Source organism: Coturnix japonica, chromosome 19, assembly GCF_054131305.1.
Source record: "Coturnix japonica strain WE chromosome 19, WE-NBRP24, whole genome shotgun sequence".
Taxonomy (NCBI): domain Eukaryota; kingdom Metazoa; phylum Chordata; class Aves; order Galliformes; family Phasianidae; genus Coturnix; species Coturnix japonica.
The window spans coordinates 11,747,501-11,770,884 of NC_140681.1; the positions used below are offsets into that span (position 1 = coordinate 11,747,501).

At 42.2% G+C, this 23,384-nt stretch overlaps 1 protein-coding gene and 1 long non-coding RNA gene across 8 annotated transcripts in view; one reads left to right on the plus strand and one right to left on the minus strand.

The window, feature by feature from the left end:
• Positions 1–23,384, minus strand: part of GNAS (GNAS complex locus) — a 122,940-nt gene that overhangs the window by 5,415 nt on the left and 94,141 nt on the right. For all 6 annotated transcript variants that reach the window (XM_085520555.1, XM_015881746.3, XM_015881747.3 and 3 more), the window contains exons 6-9: positions 3,089–3,143; positions 1,637–1,710; positions 1,202–1,260; positions 395–515 (exon numbers count right to left, since the gene is read on the minus strand). In XM_085520555.1, coding sequence (XP_085376681.1) covers positions 395–515; positions 1,202–1,260; positions 1,637–1,710; positions 3,089–3,143 — 309 coding nt within the window. The remainder of the gene's footprint in view (positions 1–394; positions 516–1,201; positions 1,261–1,636; positions 1,711–3,088; positions 3,144–23,384) is intronic.
• LOC107323057 (uncharacterized) lies at positions 2,473–5,628 on the plus strand. Of its 2 annotated transcripts, XR_014936028.1 has the most exons (4): positions 2,473–2,681; positions 4,126–4,277; positions 4,410–4,507; positions 5,303–5,628. It is a non-coding gene; the product is annotated as an uncharacterized LOC107323057 (long non-coding RNA). The 2 variants fall into 2 exon arrangements; XR_004309396.2 differs by lacking the exons at positions 4,126–4,277; positions 4,410–4,507; positions 5,303–5,628 and adding an exon at positions 3,762–4,035 and having other exon boundaries at positions 2,542–2,681.

Sequence of the window (23,384 nt, forward strand, 5' to 3'; positions counted from 1 at the left end):
GGTGAGTTTTACACGTGAATTCAGCAGTGCAATTCAGACTGCACACACCCTGAGGGCTGGTTTATGTGGTTTCAACACAGGCGATGAAATTTACCCTCCTTTCTACTGTGAATCCAAACACAACAAATCAGTGAGGTTACAGCAGTAAATTAAGAAGTGGTTATCACTGCTTTAATTACTTAACCCTCAGCACAGCAACTACCAGTTTAGTTTGTAACTCTCTGAAGTGTTCTTCAAGCAGCTGAGTGCATGAGACATTAATGTAACAAGAAGGCAGCAAAGGCCAGCTTAAACAGGGCCATGAGAAGCAAATCATACAGGTTACTCTCTAACAAGTCTTCACCAGGACTACTTGTTAATTCCATATTTAACAATGAAACTCCAACTCACAGACCTGTTGTTCCAGATACTCTTGAAGAGATTTAGCGCTTCTTGAAGCCGATTGGTCTGATTGTCCTCTCGTATGACCATGTTGTAGCTACTGCTGGCCACCACAAATATGATAGCGGTCACATCTAAATCAAGAAATACTCATCAGTTAAAACCAACTTTTGGAAGAAACATCCAAGAATTTAAGAGTTCACAAAAAAGTTGCCAAAGTTTCAGCTTCATTAGGAGATAAGGCTAGAATGCTATTATTCACAGCTTTCTAAGTACCAGAAATCAAGGAAGGCCTGGAGATACTCATAGGATTACAGAATTCAGATTTCCGTGTTTCTGTGTGGCTGTGCTGCTCCATAACACTACGCTGACTTCTAAGATCATCTGCCTCAGACACCAAGAGCAGAAGAGATGAGTCAGATCATGCGGTAACAGGAAGAGGAAGGAGCAGAGGTAAAAACCAAACAAATCTGTTATAAATAGCACAGAAGAAAATACTGCACAGTAGTCTCACATATATCAACAGTGTTCAGCTGATCCTCCTGTGACAGCAACTGCAGTGAAGTGAGATCTAAACTGCATTCTAACTCATCTCTTCTGTAGGATCTCACTACAACTCCTTTAAAAAGAGACAGACTTCTGCATGGATTCATAAATATCTTGTCCAAAGAACAAGAGGAAAATATTTTCATCAACTTTAAGGAAACTTGTGCGGAGAAAGGTTTCACATCTTAATACAGAAGTGAAATAAATGGCTTTAGTGAAGTGAATATTAAAATGATACGGGTGACTATTTTATAAGAACAAATTCTAATCATACCATTAAAACACTGGATCCATTTTCGGCGTTCATCTCGTTGCCCTCCAACATCAAACATACTGGGGGGAAAAACAAAGTGAGTCACAGTACTTCTCAGGCAAATGAAAACAGCACATGTAAGAAACTTTAGGACTTCCATAACAAAGAAACTAAACGAAAGCAAGCATTATGAGAACCTTAGCAGGTATCTACTGACATATGCAAGCAGGGCTTTCCCGACAAAACAGAACTGTGTGCTCTTGCTATTGCCTATAAAGAGTAGGAAATTCTGGTGTATGCACACTGCAGGTTCATTTTCATCCTTACAAAGACAACACTGAATGAGGCCCTGCAACAAGTCATTCGGAGGTATTACTTCCTCCCACTTATCCTGGTTCTTCTGCCCCGTATTAAAGAACTGGGGAGGAGGGGGGAAGCAGAAGAGAGGACACTTACTGAAAATTTACTTTGTCCACTTGAAACTTGGTTTCAAAAATTCCTGATGTCAAAACTCTGCATCTGAGAAGATCCTAGAGCAAAAAGGAGAGCAACTGATTCAACATATACTTTATAATTCTTCATGTATCCACCAAGAAAAAGAAAACTTTTTACTTTGTTACATCATTTATCATAAATCTCAGCTACAAAACACAATGTTTTTAGTCATCACCGTAAGCTATGTGTATTTGCCAGTGATAAAACATAGCACGCATGCTATGGTTGTATAAATCTGCACCAGTGGAGGTGAGCACTGTTTCATAGGTGCTACGCTGGCACTGTTGCTAGGAAAATATTGTCCACATAGTCCATCTTTCATCTGTATGAACAGATGGAAGTTGGACAGTGTCAAATCCAACCTATATAGTGGGTGTGACAGGACAGTCCAGCCAAGACTGACAGCACGCTCCATGGTCCTCAGACTGGTATGGAATGGAGTCTGCTATTATTGCGTTGCATAGTAAAGGCTGTCTTCTTCAGATGCAGTTCAATGGTAAAATACCACTCTGAATTCACTTGAAGACTTTATAACTTAGGACTTAAAGTTTGGTGTTCTCCACAGCAGATCCGAACAGCCAAACTGTAATATCTGGAGTACGTAGGCAAGATTGTAAAATAGAACAGATTATACAAAAATGTATGTGCACAATACAAGCTCTGTTCTTAGCACACAGGGATCAGACTGGTTAGTCAAAGTCAAAACCACACAAAATCCAAAGGTTATACAACACTGTTAAATCATTAAACAAAGTGGCTACATTTTAACATCAGTAGTAAATTATTGTTGTCTGGCTATTTTAATACTCATATTGAAATACATATATTTAAATATTGCTCTCTCTTGATCCCTGGGTTTCAAATAGTTTGAAAATTCTAATGCTGTAAGACACAGAAACAAGTTTGGAAAAGCGCATTCTCTGGAGTTCTGCACCACTAGAAACCAAAACAAGTGTGACAGGAAAACAGCCAACCAAAATCCACTGCGTACCTCAGGAACAAAAAGGTAAGGAAGCCATTTAATTATTAATTGCACTCAGTAGTTATTAGAACAAACACGTAACGTCCCAGAGGAAAATGCACATGGCCCTGTTTTACTATAAGCTTGCATGGAGTTTGGACGCAGCCAGTGATCCCAAACAAGGGCCATAAGTAGTTGTTCTCACCGTTATTTACCTGCGCAGTACTTACATACTTACCCATAAGCAATTACTCCAAGTGGATAATAAGAAATGTGCTTAGTTCGAGACTCAAACGACATAGTTTATATTTACTGGAATACTGACTATGTACAGTACATGGTAACGACTACGTTAGTGCCAGAAATGGGAACTGGAAAATTAATAAGAGAGAGTCCCAAAAAGACAGAGTGTGCAGATACGCTGTGTAATCCCTTAATGAAACTGTCCTTACCTGGTCAGATGGTGTATACTCATTTTGTTTGACTATGTCAATCTTGTCTAGAAAACTGGGGAAAAAAAAGAAAAAAAAAATCTTTTAATTCGCAGGAAAATTAGATGCATTTATTAACCAAGGAGCGCCATATATCAGTAGATAAGCTTTAATGCACTCAGATGCACAAAGTGCTGAATACAAGGAAAATGCTCAGCACCCCCATGTCAGCACTGGGAGCACACAGCCCTGCAGCAGCCAGCAGAGGGCTGCAGCCACAGCTGCACACAGCGGGCGCTGCCTTTGGGTAATGCTGCCCCACCACCTGAGCAATGTGAGCTGCTCCTGCTGGTGGTAACACAATGACTCCAATAAATTACCTGCATGCAATAATCCCCAAAGTTATATTTATATGTATGTTGTCATCAAGTCATTCAGTAAATGAAACGCCTAAAGAGATTTCATTACAAGTTCAGTTAAGTGCGAGAGAATGCTGTATTTGCTGTCAGCTGAAGAGAAAGGTTTCTCAGTTGACTTTCTGGAGAAGCAGTACTAGTAGATACAGATATAAATTAGGTATAGAAAGATTTTTCTTCTTCCAATTTATTAGAATTTAAATAAAAGCAGGTATTGAGTCTTTTTATTTTTTAACCAACAAACTTTAACCTCTTAATTATCTTTCACCTTAACAAAGAGCAAAAATCTCTAGGAACCCATGGGTGAAGTTTGACTGCAGTGTTGGCACAAGACTCAGACACCACAAACCAGACTTCAGAACTCAGCCCTGATGCTTCCAGGCACCTTCATCACCTGCCCCGTGCCAAGTATGAGGCAGTATGACACAGGCCCCAGACACCTTTTATTTTCATATTAATAGGAGAGTAGCTGGAAATGCTTTCAGTTAACTTCACGGATAACATTAATGATTAATGAGTCTTCAAACGAATATATTTTAGTTTCCTTTTCAATTCCTGTGCATTTGTTTTATGAAGCAGAAATGACAGTGAAAGGGGAGTTTTTCCTCCTAATCTCCATACAAAGTACTTTGTTAACACCAGTTTCAGAATCATGTGGAGATTTCAGAAGTTGGATGATGCCTCAAAAATTTCACACAGAACATTTCACACTCATAAAGATGTGGAGGTGATCACTGCAACTTCTTGTACTGAACTCACCTATGCATAACACTTCATGCAAGCTTCCACAAAAGGTTGGTTTCTCTTTTGTTTTTAAAGATGCTGCTAATCAGCTTAATGGATTTTGGAAACTAACAGAAAATAACAACACGATATTGCTACAACCTGGAACTGAAAGTACAAACCTCTTACTGTTGTTTATGCAGACTATTTTTAGGCCTATGATTTCCTTGAAAAAACATCAGCCGTGTAGGAGAAGCAGTGCTGCACTTGAGATGAAATCCAACAGCAACGTTCATGCCAGGTAAAACAAGTTGGAATGGAATAAATGTATCTTCTTCCCCCCAGAAATGAGCTCCAACACTCACTAACATCTGATGCTTGTGACAATACAAGTTCAAAAAGGAAGTCTTTCACCATGTGATAGTTACCAGTGAACCTACACGGCTCCTCAGTAGCATTTGAAGGAAACTAAGCAAAGTAATAATGCTAAACGAACATTTCCTCCTGTGTGTATCCCTTTTAATTAAAAAATAATCTGCTCTATCAACTTTAGAATGGGATAAAGACATTAAAAAGTTTGATTTTTCTTTGCACGAACATTATAAAGAAGCATCATTCTCTCAGTTGAGCAACTGGAACAATAAATACAGTCTAAAATAAGCAGCAGTAGTGGAGCACAAGAGTTCAGAAGAGTTCAATACACTCTGTTCAGAGATGTTTGTGTCATTGTTAGTCAGGAGCGAATAACTTATCCAGTAAATGAAACTAATAATCAAGTGAGGTGAGAACAAAAGCTTAATTCAAAATGAAAACAAATTCGGCATCATTAATTTTTATTTTTAGCTCTTATTATGCTCTACCCAAAACAGAAGTACTACCTTGTGTGCTGAGTTCACTGCTGTCAGATTGTGCTAAGCCTGCTGGAGAAATGCCCATCCACTGTGTCAGCAACGAATTCACAGTGAGAAACATGCAAGTGACCTTGGTGAAATAACTCACACAAAACTACCAAACCATGAAACCCAATTTTATACTGAGAGTAACTTTTGCACCAAGATACAAAGTCCCATTTTTTCTTCTTGGATTTTTTTTGCAGAAATTCTATGGGAAAGCCGTTTTCCAGAACGCAAATCAATCATTCAGCACTGCTGCCAATTCTCACTTAGGGCCAGATTCTGAACGTGACTAAGTAACAGTTACTACCCTGCAAAACCCTGACACGCAGGATGGGAGCTTCTGTCTGTACCACTTATTAAAAGAAAATACAATTACTGCTATGCTGCCAAGAGATGTGTTAATAAAAGAGATTCCAGGTCATCTGTAGCCAGCAACGCTGCCGAGGAAGCAGCGCTAGGACAGCAGCAGATGCGTCCCTGGGATATTAAAATGCAAGATATTAATAAAAATGTAAACAACCCGAAATTAAAGCCACATTTTATTTTTGGATCCTTTTCCTCATCTCAGGGAGAGAAACAGACAAATGAGACTTTGGACAATGAGACTTTGGACACACAGCTTTGTAAGAATCCAGTTCTGCTAATTGCACGGGATGTGCTCGGAAAGCAGGACTCACACGGGCACACAGAAGCTTTCTTTAGCTCCCCCGTAATGTAATTAAGTCATACTCATACCACCAATTATTTCAAATTTTTAGCAAGTTTATTACGCCAAAACTGCATCCCAGTTTTCCCTTCAGTTATGGAGCTTTTCTCATATAGGAACAAGTGCCCCGGTTTTGCTTTATTCCTCTTTGGGGGGAGCTTCCTGAACCACCAATGCTGCCGCAAGACCAAGAGCTGCAGCGTGCGCTGGAAAGGCTCGTAACACATTGAAACCTCAGCCTCTGGAAACAGCAAACTTCCCCACACGGGGAAGAACGGGGAAGGGGAAATCAGAGCACCTTTCCTTGTGCATTTCCTGACAGTCTTCTCAATACAGAATAACCCGACGTTCCAGCCTTTGTGATTTGATGAAATGGTTGACAGGCAAAAACAAAACTTGCTCTGTCAGGATGGGGTTTTGTTTTCAGCCTACGGTAACAACAGAAATGTCTCTTCAATCTGACAACACACCTATACTCAAAAAGCTGCATTTCCATCAGCTTCTTTTTTCTGTCAACATAACCTGAATTTGTATACAAAACGTCTCTTCTGAGACATACTAAGATCCCATCTTTAGTGCTGGTAGACGCTGCACATAAATTCAGATTCTCAAAGCCAACTAAACAGAACATTTGTTTGTAAGTTCCTTCCCCCCGCAGCAGTACGGAATGCTGCCTTTGTGAAGCTTCTTGCCTCTGACAGCCTTGAGATACTCTACAGACAGGAAATCACACTCACAAGTTCTGCCAGCCTTAATTCCCACTGCACTTTCTGCATCTACCATTGCATCCCAAAATGCACATCTTAGATTCATCTCATCTTAAAGACAGAGGAAAGGGGTGGGGAAAAAAAGACCAACAAAAAAACCCAAGGCACACGTGGAGTCTGTCAGTTGCCCAGAGTCCCTCAAGTCAGTGGAAATGGAATTTTCACTTCCTCTGAGTCATGCGTTTCTATCAAGATATTACTAAGAATTACCCGCACTCACATCTACCCTGATCACCTTTAAAGCAGCCTTTACAACTCACACTTCTACTTCTGAAAATAAATTGGTATTTGTTCACTGATCTTCCTAAAGAACCAACTGTACAAACGAGGGGCAGATTTTTATTATTTATTTACACTCTCTCAGGGGCTCCAGAACGGATCCCAAGCTCTCTCAAAGCTGAAGTTTACCTCAATATTAATAGTGTTTATAAAACAAGAGCACATTTTTAATTTCTCAGAACAGAACATGCTTAGTTCTACTACACTCCCTTTTTAGTCTTTGCCATACTCCACGATGTGCCTAGAGAACGGCTTTCTAAATGCTCAACAGCCAACTATCTGATAAAGCCTTTTGTCTGTGCAGAAACCAGCCACAGGATCAGCACAAAGATGCAACGCGCTCTTTAAAATGGGGATTCAGGCTCAGAAATATATCACGTACGTACTGTAACTTTAACACTGTCAAAAATAAAAAATAAAACACAGAGGGGTTTTCCAAACCCTGGAAAGTCAGCTCTGTTACAGTGTGAAACCACAGCTGCCCATCAGGCCAACGCACTGACAGCAAATCCAGGGCACAGCATTTACTTTCTGTTGCAAGTGTGTATATCCACATCGGCTGCCCCTCAGCTCGTTCTGTTCCTGCTGTTCTTAGGAGCAAGCAGGAGACTGGGGGTGTGGGGGGGACAGTCCCTCTTAAATCAATGATAAAGATTTCTGTGACATTTCAGCCAGTTTATTTTGTAAGCGATGCAGAAAAGCAGGCAAAGTTTCAGGCACGGCATAAATACAACAAACAAACATTTGATCTGCTGGTATTTACGGTATCCTGCAATGCCATATCCGTCCATGAAACCAAACCTGCCATATTTTCTCTCAAAGTGCAGTTAAAATTAAAATTGAGGCATGAGTGGATTTTTGTGTTGTTCTTAAGGCTACGCTGCTATTTTCTATGATTTGCAAAGCTGGAAGTTCTACTGCTAATGTGGTCACAAACATCCTCCCGGGTCATTTACAGCACTCAGAAAGGCAATACTCCTCCAATACTCCTCTTCCCCTAAACAAAGCTAGACATGGAAATAAAAGCAAATAAAGCATCTCAAAACCTTTGGGTGACTTTGACTACCCCCAAAATTCAGGAGTAATTAGAGAGAAGCACATTTGGACAGCACAGTAGCAAATACGACTGGCAGCTCTGTAGCACACATCCAAGCCCTCAGACACGCTGCTCTTGTACCAACGTTCGGCTGTCAGGTCTCAGACGCGACACCTCCCAAAGCCACATTTATGTCACGCATGAACTCGGATATGCAGCCTAAGGCTCAAACAGCTACAAACCCAAAGGCAACTCGTTAAGGAAACTTCCCCCCAAAGCTGCAGATCTGTTTTATCTCCAGCTGGAAGCCAACTGCTCACTGTGACCTCCTGGCAGCGGCGGAGGCCGAGCGGGTGAGGCTGAGGCCTGTCCGTGTGCACGTGGCCGGCCGTGCCGCGTTCCAGCCGCTTGGAGGCGGAGGGGCACCGTGGCTCTGGTTTTGTAGCAAATAATGAGAAAGCTGAAAAGTATGACTCCATATATTTGGAATCGTCTTGTGGTAATCAAGGTTACAGTTCCTTATATGGCGTGGAGAACATGAAGCACGCATTAAAAAATAGAATATTAAAACTATGGAGCATAAAGAAGTGCAACTGATGCAAAAACCCCTGAGCGTACCCAGCCAACCAACCCGCGGAGCCCCGTCTTTCCGAGCTGCCATGGAACACAAACCTGGCTGGTTGCACGCCCTGCTTCCCAACCTGCTCCATTATTAGTGCACAGCTCTCCCGAGGCCATGAGGCATGAATGGATTTTGGGCAAGTGGGGCTGGATGCAAACCCTGCTTTCAAAAATCGCTAGCGACTGTAAAGCACAAATGGGGAAAAGGCAGGAGAAAAGGAAAATCTATTTAAAGAAATGGTGGTTGTCTCTTTTTTTTCTCCCTGCCTGTCTAAAGTTAGTCTGGCTCAGAGGATGCACTAACTTTCCCAATCAGTTTTACATTACAGCACGAGGCCAGAAATAGCTCCCAGCCGCCTTGGCCTCCAGCATGGTTGCCATGACAATGGAACCACAGCTCTATAAATAGCTCGGCAGCACCAAATCTTGTGAGACACATCTGGAAGGGGGCCAGCCCGGCCCCAGCTCTGCAAATAAAAATAGGCACAGGCACATTCAAAGGCTGCAAAGGTACAGTGCACCTCGCTGGGGCAGGGAGCGATCCCCACTGCTTGTTAGCACAGGGTTTATTTGATAGCTGACTTAGAGAAGTATAAAAGTTACTTTATTGCGCACTAAACCGTCGGCTTTTCTCTAACATCCAGTTCCCCTCCTTTTCCCCCAGCCTGTAGCAAAGCCGCACCACTTATGAAACCGTAACAATGAAGCGTTCTGCCTACAAGATCATTAAAGTAAGGAAAAACAGAAGGAAAAGCATCGACAAAGCTCTCCCCGCTAACTATCGCTGTAGATTTTTAGCTTCATGATATTTAAGCGTTTATGTGAGCGTGACAGTGCCTGGCTGGGGCCCTGGGAGGGCTGAGGCCTCGCACAGCTCCAGCGGGTGCCCCGGCTTCCGCCTGCAGCCCTGCACCAACCCACAGCTCAGCACCAGCACAGCCGGGGCCGCGCTCAGACTGTGCCCATAACCCAAAGTCAGAGCTGAGCCGTGCCTGGATCAGCGAGGCCCAGCACAAAGCCTGCTGCTCCACGGCTCTGCTCAACAAAACTGCCTTTTCAACAGGCATTTTCTTTCACCCTCAGTGGGTGAGAAAATGTTGTATTTTTAGCACGGACTCTTCATCAACCCATTCAATTACATCCAAATTATCTGTGTGGGAACAGAATGTTATGTCAAAAATGTTATTCAGTGTATTTGTCAATATTACCCAACAGTAGACATTTGTATAATCAGGAGACTCAATATTTTCTGCAGCATAATGAAAGCAGCGGTTCAGGAGTAAGACTGAAGTTGTACAGCTTTGCCTTCAGATATGGGCAATAGCAGCCCGTGTGATATAACACAGCAAACACGACTCTCCAAACATACATTCTGTGCTGCTCTATCAAAAGCCAATAGTGACTACAGATGGTAATCAAAATACTGCAACTATAATAAGCACTAAAGCCATGGTGAAATATCTTCCGTATGCCATAAAGACCCCAGAGCACGCGTTGAACACAGACCGCACCATCAGCCCACAGGATTCCTTTAGGTCCCTCCACAGATATTTTCACTTCCAAAAATTGTAGAGCAGTTCCCATCCAGGCTTAAATCTGGATGTAAACCTCCCTCCCCCCCTTTCACCACTCCCAGCTCACTCCTTCGCTGTTTGAACAACGCAGACTTCAGAAAAAAAAGCAGTTTTCACAGAAATATTTTTGCAAAGTGTACTTTATACCATGCGGCGTCATGCAATCCCGAACGGATTGTTTTTCATCAGGGTACTTCAAGATCATTTAAGAGCCCATAATCAATGGTAAGTTTTCATTTAAATAACATAAACAGCCCTAACATGCAGATATTTCTTGCTACAGAAAGCAAAGTCACAAATAAATACAAGACCCAACTTGCACAACACACACACGCTCCCAGCTCGGTGCTGCAGAGGGCCGCAGCTCCTGGGCTTGGCCTCCCCTCTGCAGCAGCTTTGGAAGGATGTTCCCCCATTTGCTGCTGCTCTGCTCCCCTGACCGAGGGCACGTTTTAGCCCAAACACCACTGATCGCTGTTTTTCAAGTGAAACCCTCTCCGAAAGCTTCCCCTATCGATGCACAAAACAAGGCCCAACGCTCCAGGTTTTTCCAGCTGCCTTCACTTGGACTTTTAATCCTTGTAAAAAGGTACTTTCGCACCCTCACAACCACCAAACCAGGATGATTAAAAACAACTTCCTACCATATGCCTCCAAGGCACACCCCACAATACAAGCCTGTATATGTTAAATAACTCCAGAACGGCCCCTCACCCCACCCCAGAAACCTTGCCAGGAGGAAACTTAAGCTGATCTAAGGCTAAGGTTGGGTGGAGAAATGAAAGGTAACGGAATGAATGAGATCACTGTGCTGTGATTTGATTCCAGGGCAAGCCTGAGGCAGGAACACTGTGCTAGGGAGTAGGAACGTGGTGCAATACCTATTAAAAGACGACAAAAATGACATGGGAAAAGAAGCAGCAATTAAACATTCATGCAACTAAATTTCTCAGCTCGCTTTCCTTTCTCTTCTCCCCCTAACCTCTCTTCCCAAATTTCTGCAGGCCAAAGCAATGAGAGATTCAGAACTAGCTAACGATTCTGTTTGCTGCAGAACACTACTCATCTGTTGCTTCAGATATGGGATACAATCTCTTCTCCACAATTTAAAACGAATTTGTTTGCTTGTCATGCTTAACTCCATTTGTGAATTAGCATTTAAAATAAAACAAGAACTGAACTAATTGGAAGTCAAATATGAGACATTTCTGAGTAATTCATGTATTATTGGAAGCAGAATGAAGGTAAATGGCGTGCTCAGCCAGGGAAAACCATACCCCACAGTATTGGGGTTATCAGGAGTGGTGGATGTGAGAACTGCTGAGGCAATCTGCACCTCCAGGTTCCCAATGCTACAAAGCTGCTTCTGTGCGTTACCTGAAGAATTTTCTGCCTTTCCTGCTGTTTAAAATAGTTTTAGCCATGCATGACTCTCAAAGACTGTCACCTTAAAGAACTGAACTCCTCAGCACTCCATCGAGTTCTGTACTTTCACAGTTATTTCAGTAGCAGCCACGAACAAAGACTACAATTTTTTATTTGTATAAGGAATTAAAGCTGAAAGGTTATATCCAATGATAAGAAAATAACAAATTCTGTTTCCATGGTCTTTGCTGTAACTAAAGCCAGCAAGCTGGAATAATGAGAACTCCAACAAGGCTGATTGTTACTAACCCTCCTATACCTCCTTCACATGAAACGTCCATAGTCTAAATATGTTTTTGTTATGCCTGCTTTCTGGAAGGTAGAAAAGGTGCATGGCTACAAACAAGGCTGGTGATTTTCTGTTGTAAAGATGTTTTGAACTGTAGATTAAGGTCACAGACCAAGACCACATACAGCAGAAGATGCCAACACAACAGCATCACATGCTGCGTTACTCCTGCAACTGAACCTGAAGGGAAACTTCAAATTCAATTACTATTAAAAGAAACCAAAACAGTCTGGTATGGCACAGAACAGATCACTCATACAGGTTTGGAAACAATGAGGTAAAAATCATCATTCACAGAATCACAGATTCGAGCTGTGACTTCACAGTACGAGATACAGGCATTCACGATTCAGATGCTGCAAGATCTAAGGCACTAACCCTCTGTGCTTGTTTCCCCATTTAAAGAAATGGAGGTATCTTCAAAAAGACAAATCAAACCAGACCATACCTATGTTTTTCTGCTTGTGTGCACAGTCAGTGTAAGTAACACTGTAGCTTTACTACTCAGCCTAAGAGCTGAAAATGCAGAACCAGGCACTTCCCCAACTGGTATCTAAAAATAGGCATCACCATTTTTAACAGAAACTTTACAAAAGGAGGTAGGGGGAAAAGATTTATCTTACACGATGGAGCAGGAATTCTGCTCCCAGGATCGAGCTCCCGCAGGAACCGGGGAAGCAGTTGTGAGGCAGAGGATGAATATGGACCCCAGATGAGCACAAACAATAGGAGGACCAGCAACTGCTCTGCTTTGTGAGCGGTGAGAGGGATGAATTTATTGCCTTACTTAAATATACTTGTACAAAGGTCTTCAGAGAAACAGCTCACTTATATTTAACATGTAAGAATATAAATCCAAAAATTCTGCCTACTTTAGCACCAAAACAATTGAGAGATTTTTGCTCTATATTTTAGGTTCTTCTGAAAAATGCAGTAATTTTGACAGCTCTCTTGCTCACTGAAAGCTCCACTCTTTCATCTCTTTGATGCCAGCATCACACGTGATGATTGCTCCAGGCACTCCTGGCTGGTACGGCAGGCAGCTTCTTCACAGAGCTACCTGTCAATACCTGCTCTGAGCCGACAGTTTAAGCAATTCACAGCAGCTCACATTTCAGTTTTTCCTTTTTCTCAGGGGCAATTTTTTTTAAATTATTTTTAAATACATTCTTCTTTTTCAAACTTGGGGAAAACAACTCTAGGCCTCTGTAAAAGGAGGCAGACAAACTGGCATCTGCAAAGCGCACACCTCCTCGTACTGAAGGGAGCTGGAATATAAAGTTACTCTTCTTTCTTCTTGAAAACATTCATTTGATCGTGGAATTTAATACCACACATACGTTTAAAAATTGATTTTAAAACAAGCAACCGATACAGAACTGCAACAGCAATTTCAGACCTTTAACTTTGAGGACTACAGGCTACTGTGAAAATCATTCCCTGCAAGTGTTTGTTCCTGCATTCTTCAGCCATAGAACAAAATGAAGAAGTCAGATGTGAGTGGTTATCTCTCACTGGTATATATTGCATTCAGGCAGATAAAAGGAACAAGAAATCAAGCTGGAAGCCAAATTTAAAGGAAAACAATAATGGTGGAGATACCACTTCTGTGGGAAAGCCATTCACAGGGAGAGACCACATTGCTGAAGAAGTTCAGCCCGTGTTTATTTTCATATAAATTTCACACATCAAACAAAAAGAACCTCAGTCATCCTGTTTCATGATTCCATTCTGCTTGGATGTTCAGAATCCTTTTTCACTACTTCTAAAAGGAAAACCAAATACAGACCCTTCAGCTTCACTCACTGAAATGCAGTTTGTGGTAACATCAGCACACGGACATTGACTATGGAATATCTCCTCAAACTACTTTTAAATATTTATTGTTCTTAAGTCCCAAATTCAGTGGAAATCTCACAGAATATCCTGGCTTTAAAAAGGCTCAGGAACTGCCTGTCATGATATGCCACCAGAGAATGATTTAAATAGAATGTTGTGGCCCTTCCCCTTTTTTTCCCCACAGAGCTGCTATCTCTGCTCAACTTATCCTAAAGCACAATTGTAATTAAGAAAAATACAAACTCCTTCAAGTCTCATCTTTCCAGACCAGAGGATAACAACGAGACCCTACAAATGATGTTAAAAGCTCTACCCTTAAAGTGTCTGCAAAGCAGAAAGTAGACTATTCCTTATATTTACAAAACCTATTTTAACACTTTCAAACATTTTTTAACGTGAACTTCTCCAGGCCATGTGCTTTTCAGACTAAAGAAGCAGAGAATGTAGAACTGAAGTGTATGCAGGAAAACTAAAAGTCCTGACACGGCACAACTTCAGCCTATTTTCTCCCTTAGCCAAAAGCCATGTCTGCTGGTTTTGGCACAGAGAGGATTTCTACTGTAGTTTAAGTGACTGCTCAGGTATCAGGAGCTGCAAGAAGTGGAACAAAGAAAGGCCTGGAGTGAGAGCATGGAGATGGGGGGTGATGGCTGCGTATGTGCAAAAATGAGTGCTCAGGGAAAAGGAGGTGAAGGGAAAATCTGGATGGACTCTAAAAACAGCTTCTAACTTAAGACAATGCTATCATGAGGAAGTGATAACACAGTTGCTTCAGGTAAAGTTTGTTCTTTTACACTAGCTTTACTGAATCTAGTTATTACAGCTATATAAAACTCTTTTAATTACCTAAATGATTACTAAACATATTACTCATAGAGCATAACTATTTAAGCATTACGACTCTAAAAACCACCAACAGCAGAATGACTACCTCTATCTTGAAACTGAACCTTACAGTGAGGAGAACAGGGAAGGCTGGGCAGGTGCTAAGGGTGCTGCTTTGGTGACACCTGTGAACCGCAGCTGCAGACTCATCATCCAAACGGAATCCTTTCGGACAGGCTTCAGAGGGGCCACGGAGTCAGAAAGGCCCAGGCAATGAGTTTTTCCATCCTCCTCCTCTAAAGTTCTCTGCAAATTCAGGCAGTGCAGAATAAAATTCATCCTCCCTTGCTCTATGGTGTACTATACAAAATTCTGCCTAATTGCTGCCCATTTCCCAGTGTTAGCCACTCTTTTCTCAGGAAGTGGGAGCAAAGGGGAGGGCGAGGATTTGAGCCATGGTGGTCATGAATCAATACAACACAGTGCTGTGAAGCCTACCTATACAGGTAGTGTGAAACAAACACATCTGAGATGTGGAAAACAATTTCATCTCAGCAAGCACTAATTCTGAAACTCCACTGATGCTGTGCATGCTGACATCATTAATTACCTTATTACCCTGGAAAAAAGCCTCACAAAGCTCAGAATAACAGCTCAGTGCAGCACCACGGGTGGGCGGCCGCCCCTCCCCACCTCAGCCCTGCCACCGCGGGCAGCAGCAACACAGGGAGAGGAAGGCCAAGCTGCAGGTCATGCTGGGCATCCATGTTCCACAAACTGCTCATCCCAGATCCCACAGGACAACTTAAAGCCGTTTCAGTAGAGAACACGCACGTACCTTGACAGTCACTTTGTCTGCAGAGGGCAGTGTCTCATGTTTGCATTTTAAATGGCTGAAATCTTAAACCTAAATTATTTATTATCAGATTAAAAAATTTCTCTTCTGCATGAAAGGAAAGTTTCTCAAGGGAAGAAGTGAACAAAAGCAGATACTAAAAACCATGGGCTGAATTGCTGCAGGAGAGATGAGACTAAGAAGGTTTCTCTTATTTCTCTTAATTCTCTTCCCCACATGGAGTGTGTGTTCCCACATCAACATACAAGAGGGGCTGTGAACCCAGCCAGGACTTTGGCTGTGCATAATAATTGACTCCATTATTTTGCATAAAAGACATTCAAACAAGAATCCTCTTATAATGTCTTATTGCAGGGAAGCACTGAAAGACTTTGCAGCCTTGGCTCAAATATCTGCCCAACGCTTAGAAGGCATCTTACTCTTAGAACCTGCATATCTAGCAAGAAATATACAGTTCAAAACTGCTAGGAAGCACGGGCACATAGCAGTGGTACCGAAATGCTCATGACCCAGCTATAGTCTGTGCTGCTCACCTACAGCTCTGATACCTGTAACTAGATGCTATGCAACTTGAAATGCACAAGACAATTGCAGGATTTCCATTTGTTCTGCATTACTATAATTAGAGTTCCGGCTCACGGCTTACACTAAGAACAGCAGCAAGAACTGGGAGGTGGAAGAGACTGAAATCAGGTGGGGCAGAATGGGAGAAAGTCTAGAGAGAAAGCTCACTGTTCCTGGAGAAAAAACAGGCGTGGTCTTCCATGCCTTGCAGTGTATCAGCTGCTGACACATGGCCATCATGATTAGAGACTGTGTCTGTGTGAAAGACAGCTTTTATCGCGCTGCAGCACTGTAACTCCACTTCCTCTACCCAGCTGTGAATTACTAGATTCACCACAAGAAAGGGTACCTAAGTGCAGCAATTGGTACGTTGTACAATAGCTAATAACACGCAACTACTAAAAATAGCAATTTCCTGTTCATTCTTCTGTATTTGCCAAAGACATTTTCACCATGTCCTGAACACACCAGCTGCCCTGTGCTTACTGGTGTGGCCAGAACCAGCGGCAGGGCTCTCACACGGCATTTCTCCCTTGTGCCACCCAGGTTTAGACCCTACAGCTTCAGCCTGTAGAACTACAGCTACCTTCTTCCTATGAATGCACAGCAAGGCCAAGGAGCAGAACGCCAACAAGCAGGTGAGAAAATGTAAAAGATCGTGACACTGTTCAATCATAATCACATTCAATCACTGTTCAATCAATTTACAGTGCATGTAAATACAGCTTCTAAGGGAACACAACTGGAGTAATTCTGCAGACAAGCATATCCTGCACTTCAAAAGATTCCCTCCTTTGATTGAGTCTACTTCAATTAGAGAGACCTACATTTAATTAACACATCTTAAGTTTTCTACTTCTCTGTTTAAAGACAATAGAGTGGTGAGGAAGGCTGATATAATTGACATTCCGGTCACTAACTCTCTTGATTGTGGCTCCAAACACACCAAGCCTTTATAAACAGGAGAAAAACCACCACCACAACCCCAGACTGCTCTGCAGCACAGCTCCCTCTTGTTACCTACCTTACCTTACTAAGTGTGAGTTACACACGTTTAGTGGAGTTACAAAGAGCATCCCAAGGAAGAAAAGAAACAACCACAGCTGACACGATGACAGAAGAATGACATTTTTCTAATGCAGGGCTGATTTCCAGGAAGTGACTGTTCAGGGAAAACATGTCAGCACAGACATACCTGCATCTAACTCCAACCCATCTTGGCTTTCTGCACATCCAGCATTACACTGTGGATGTTAGGAATACATGTGAAACAACTCAGATTTTAGAACATACACTGCTTAAGGAGGGATACCAGAACCTTATTTGCCCTCTAATCCATGTACGTATAAAAGCAACAAGTGCTTGTATAGATCTGGATAATTACAGAGCTCTGTTTCAAAAAAAAACACACAAAGTTTCATACAATATAAACACAGTAATTGTCACTTTATCTCACAATCTACACTGTGATTTTCATTACATACAACAAAGGAGCTACTCATGAGAACCAAACTAAGAGGGTAAACTGCACCCCTCATTACTGTTTGTTTTTAAAGGTATTTGTTGAATTATTACAAACAACTCTTGCAGTTTGATGAAAGAATAGAACCATACTGGGCGCAGCACTGATCTTTCATTTGTCTTGAGGGAAATCAGTTTCATACTCTTTACCAGCACACGGCTTTATCAGAAAACCACATCGCACAGGTTTGGGGTAATTAGCAGGACCTTCTAAAACAGCCCAGAAGAAAGCTCTGAGGGAAACAAACACACTTCACATCATTAGGAGCTGAAATGGAAGTACAGTACCAGCAGCCCCTGCTCGCAACCACAGAAATCCTACCTATTTTTAGTTCACAATTCCAATAAGAAAACAGCTGGGAGTCCAGTAAAAATATCTTGGTGACAAATTTAATGGACTGAATGCTAAAGTTACTATTTTAAAATAAAGTTCCTAATTATCTTTCAAAACAAGAAGCAATTAAGCAGCGGTGGAGCTACAGCTTCACAAGAGTCTGGTAAGGCTTGGTTCCAATCAGACAAACTGGGAAACGGTTCAACACCTTTCTGATCCTATGAACTGGTTGAGGGCCAGGATTCTATTTTTAGGGTGGATTTTTATATATTTATTTACTTATTTTAATAAAAGCCATGCTGCTCTGACCCGTCCAGCCCTGCTGTGCCCCGTCCTTCCCTGCCTGTCCCCAGTCACCCTTTCTTACAGGCAAGGGACACTCCTTGCTCAGCATCCCACACACAACAGGAGAATGCTGGAAGGGAAGCACAGAGCTCGTGGTACCTGAAGAGAGCTTGGGAAAATGCTCTTTGCTAACAGAGTGCATGGATCCTGGAGTAACTCAGCTCCATGGAGCACAGGTGGACAGTGCAGCACTCCAAAGGCAAAGGCCAAGGATCTCACTCTGTGAGAGGGAATCCACAACACGAAGCATATGGATATTCATACATTTACAGGATGATTCACATAAATCACAATAAAATGAGTTACAACCTGACATGTTCTTCTCCAAAACTCTCTCTAAATAGGTCTCTAAACAACATGACATTTTAAGTACTGGATCCCTTCATAAAACACTGAGATAATAATGAACACATTATACCTGTAAGACACAAGGCCACCTCACGCTCCACTCATACAGCACATGGTAGTTTCAAAGCAAACTGTATTTAGCAGGATCCCAGCATCAGGAAGGCCCAGCTGGGGAATGTATCATCCACACTGCTAAGACAGGAGGAAAGACCTCCAGGTTTTCCTCTCACACCTTCAGCAAAACCATTTAACTGTACCAAGACACTTGATGATACCACAGTACTTCTTCATTATCACAAAAGCCTGAACAACAACATTCTTCTCTCATTTAATACTTCACACTCTCCAAAATCATCCAAGGATTCGTTGATAGGAGCTTCTATACTCTTCCTCAAGAAAAAAAGCTGCACCAATTAACAAGTGGGGAAATGAAGCTGCATCAGGTCTGCTCTCCTGTAACAGAACACATGGATCCTAAAGCAGCTGGGCTCGGGGGAAGAGGTGAGTGGTGAAGTTCTCCAGCAGTAGCAGTGGGCAGAGGCCATTAAGGGCAAAGACAGGAAAAGAACTGAGACTTAACGCCTTAAATGCAACATCTGTTCTTCACCGAGCACATTGTGACAGGCAGAGCAAATGAACAGATCACAATACAGCAGTCAGCAGACTCAACAGGATAAAGCTCAGCTCACTGCTGGGGCTCTGTGTGAGGAACAAATACCAAAGAAAAACAGTCAAGCTATTTACAAAGAGAAGAGCTCACCTCCCAGACATGAGGCTTACAAGGCACCTAACTCTTTCTGACAGTCACTGATTTTAGAGCATAAATAAGCATAGCTCAGCTGAGGTGCCTTAGCAGCAGATGTGGTGGACAGGGCAATCCAGACATGATCTTTAACAACTTCTCAAGCACTACCTGCATCGGCAATATATAGTAATATAGCAGTTAACACTATTCACATCTAAATCTCTATTTTCTTTCATTTATAAAACTCACATGGGCCTAAGCAGTTGTTGTTCTTATTACAAGGACGCAAATCTACCCATCAGGCCCACACAAAGCCATGCAGCCCTCCGGAATGCCCCCTTCTGCCCCAGCTGCAGCCCCTCGCTACAAACAGTGCTCTGCTGCTTGTGGTAATGGGGCTGTAGTTTATAAAAGTACTTCAGGTGGATGGGAATCTTGCAGAGTATCCAAGGCACTTAACAGCCTTGACCAAAAACTTACTGGGCAGCCAATATGTTTCAAAGTGTAAATTACAGTTCAGATACTGGAAACCCTTCACTTGCATGATGAGAGCACTGTAATTTAGCCTCATCTGCAGATATCCTTGAAGACTTCACTGGTGTACCATAACACAAATATGATTCCTTGTTAACTGTATTTAAGTATGATTAAATGTAAGTATAACATGTTCCAGATACAAAAAATCAATGTATAACATGTAACGGAGCAATCAGTTCAAAAGCAGCGTTTTAAATCTCAAAACCTATCAGTGAGAGCCTGCCTACAAAACTGTCCTTAGTCACACCTGAAATCAGTCGGTGATTTCTTGGAGTTCATTTAGGACTCAGTCACACACTGTAAGAAATACTTCATATGATTTAAAGGAAATCTGATTTAGTTTGCAGCACAGGCAGTGCAGTAAACAGCACTATAACAAATTACACTGTGATATTTTAAATCCAGCTTCAGTTTGATAAACCCACTCACCTAACATGAGTTTAATCCATGTTCTCATTCTCCGCCAGCCCCTTTGGCAGTAAAGCCTTTACAACCATGTTCTCCGCATGCAAGCACATGGCCTCAATAAAGTTCTCAGCCCGCTGCTACTTTTCTACCCAACGCAATGCAGACATTGTTGTCAGGGATCTATCAAAGACAATAAATTCAGCAACACCTGCAAATGCAGGCAGGCACTCAGACAAAAGTGTCTTATGGTCTTTCTGCCAAAATAGATCATTAATTCCAACATTTTAATTATTAATGTACCTAGTTCTTAAGACTCAAGCAAGCTACCCCACAACACCTTTCACTTTATCTGGCTTCATACTGTGATGTAATTTGTTTCAGAGACAGAGAATTTTGTTTGGGGTTGAGTGTAGGTTGAAATTGTGAATTTATGATTAGCTGTGACAACAGTGGGAACGTGTTGGATTCATAATCCATTTATTGGCTAAATTTAGGTAATCCTGTCTTCAGAGCACTTGCCAGCAGACACATCCCTGCTACAGACAGGCAGCAAGAACAGGCAGATGCTTGGAGTAGTTGATATAAACCAACCTAAATATTCAGGCTCCTTTTGTTGGTAATGACTTGCTAAAGCCATACAAACTCAGGAGGTACCGTGCTTCCCATCATCTACAGCAATCACTTTCTGCACGTAACATCCCAGTGGACTGTGGAAAAAGTTTAACTCAGGCTGTATTTTCTTCTACCTGAATTTAACTTCATTTAGAACATGAACGTCTGTTCCCTCAGGATAAAGAGGAACAGGGACCCTACTTCAGTGACTGGCCAGTGTTCTGGAACAGTGGGTTTTACAAGAGCAGGAATGAGGAATCAGGGTCTACTCTTTGGCTTGCCAAAGAATTCGTGCAGTGGGAGGCAAGCTCATCAGTGAGAGGGGACATAGATATTATTCTTCATCACAACAATGTTCAACAATTTAACTGTTAATGTCCATAGGAAGCTCATATGTGCCAGAATTGCAGGCCAGGGAAATCACTGTCCTGTTGAACAGAAGCACTCAGAGGCAGCACTCAGAGCTGGAGAATACGAGGGGAACAGCTCTGCCAAAAACACATTGAGTGGAGAGAAAGTAAAAAGAAAAAATAAGTAATAAATAGGAATAAGAACCCAGACTAACAGCACTACTGATAAATCAGCCACTATTTAAAAGGTGAGACTTTCAGCAAACACATTTTACTGCACGTTCCCTGAAAGGAACTTTGTTGTGAAGTGAAATCAACGTGGAAGAAAATCATTAAGTACTCAGATCGGGGCTCTTAATTGCTCTTACAAGTCAGCAAATCCAGAACCAAAACACACCATAAATCTTAATAAAAACATAAAAAATTTACAGCCCTTAACAAATCAGATATTAAGAAAACAGGACGTCCACATCTGCTGATCCTTTAGGAGCGCTGCACGGCAGTCAGCTAATAGCTGCACTCTCCCCTTTCTTTGATAAGCATTTTAAAAACAAACATCTTAAAAAATACTTCTCATAAAGCTCTTCTGGAGCAGCCTGGCACAGTTTCAAGCTATCAGAGTGGCTCTGCTGGTGTTGAAGTTCAAGAAATACAGCTCGCTGCACCTCTACCAGCAGCCTGCCCGTGTTTCCTCCGTCCATGAAATGGCAGACGGCAAGAGAAAGCACGGCGAGGCTTTCCAGCAGGAAATAGCATGAGAATAGGCTCCCAACTGCTACTTCCAGCCCTTCCTGATAGCGCAGGGTGTGAAATGGGTTGCAAATGCTGTCTCTCACATTATTTCCTTTTCCACTCCAGCCAAAACCAGGAAGCGTCAGCTGGGAGATACAAAGCGAAAGCAGTGTAAAACAAAGTGAAAAATCAAACTGGGGGCCAATGAAACAAGCTCAGCCAAGGCCAGATAAAGCAAAAAAATCAAGTATTTGTGGGTACGGCTTAATAGCTGCAAGACTAGAGAAGAGCCCTAGGAGGCTTATGCATCCAAGCTTTGTTCACGACTCACTACAAACAGTGTTAATTGAAAGGCTACCGACATCAAAGCAATCTTCTTCAGGACATCCACAGATGTTGCACCAGGCCCCACAGGACTGTGCTGGCACCCTTCAAACCTCCGTACCACCAACAGCCCATTGGTATGGGAGAGATCCTGCTTATTCCAACTGTAGCTCCTGCAGAGTGTTTGGGAGGCTTTAAAAACAAAGATCCTCCAATGAAAACTGAGGCTGAAATATAGCAATGACAGCACTTCAAAGAGTTCGTGTTTGTTTATACTTGACAGAAGGCATAGATCTGACATGCAGGTTTTGGCACACTGCAGTGGAGATGACTCCTAAATTCTTAATATTAAGTAACATGTTCAGAATAAAATGAAATCCTGCACCTGCAGGAAAAAAATACGAAGGACGGTACATCACTTACTACCACTCGGGGGTTTCTGCATTCTAGACACTTCTGTGTTCTTCTGTTTATTATTAGTCAAGAGGAGTATCACATGGCAGCTTCAGTAAAAACATTTGTTCTCTTCTATACACATCCCCAAAACACACAAGAGCAATGAAATCTGCTCTCTTCTCAGATGCTGCTCCCTCTTCACAGTTAATATATTCCCCACAGACAGAAAATGGTGACAGTCTCCCAGAGCATGCTGCTCTAGAAGCAGAATTGAAACTAATTACTTAGTAAGTTGAGCTAAGAAAGGGAAACAGCCTCCTTTCCTTTCTCTCGAGACCATACAATATGCCCCGGCAGGAAGTACAGTAAAGCTCACGACAAGCAGAGGCAGCTCTTCTTCAAAATGAACAGAGTTCCTTAGGAGTGACATTTTCATTAAGCCAATAAGCTTGAGGATAAGGGGTGAGATACCAGAAGGGCTCTCCAATAGATGGGGCTACTGCTCAGGTCTCCCAGCTTTACACCTGTGATGATCACAGATGCAATCAAGCAGCCAGGCTGGTACCTGTAGCTGTCTGACAGCTTTCAGTGTGAGCCACTTCAGGCAGGACTGCAGGGAGTAACAGAAAGTGCAGACAATGCTACTGCCAACTTCATGTGAGGAAGCACTGCAAAGCTGCAGCAGGGCATCATGAAGAACTGTAGTTACTGCTGGGCAACAGGTAAACAATACCATTGCTGAATGGCTAGAATCTTAATAACAACATCAGTGTCACAGAGATACAACACACTATGTTGGGAATTATCTTCATTCCCACTTCTCTGCCGAAGGACAAGTAGCCAGAAGTG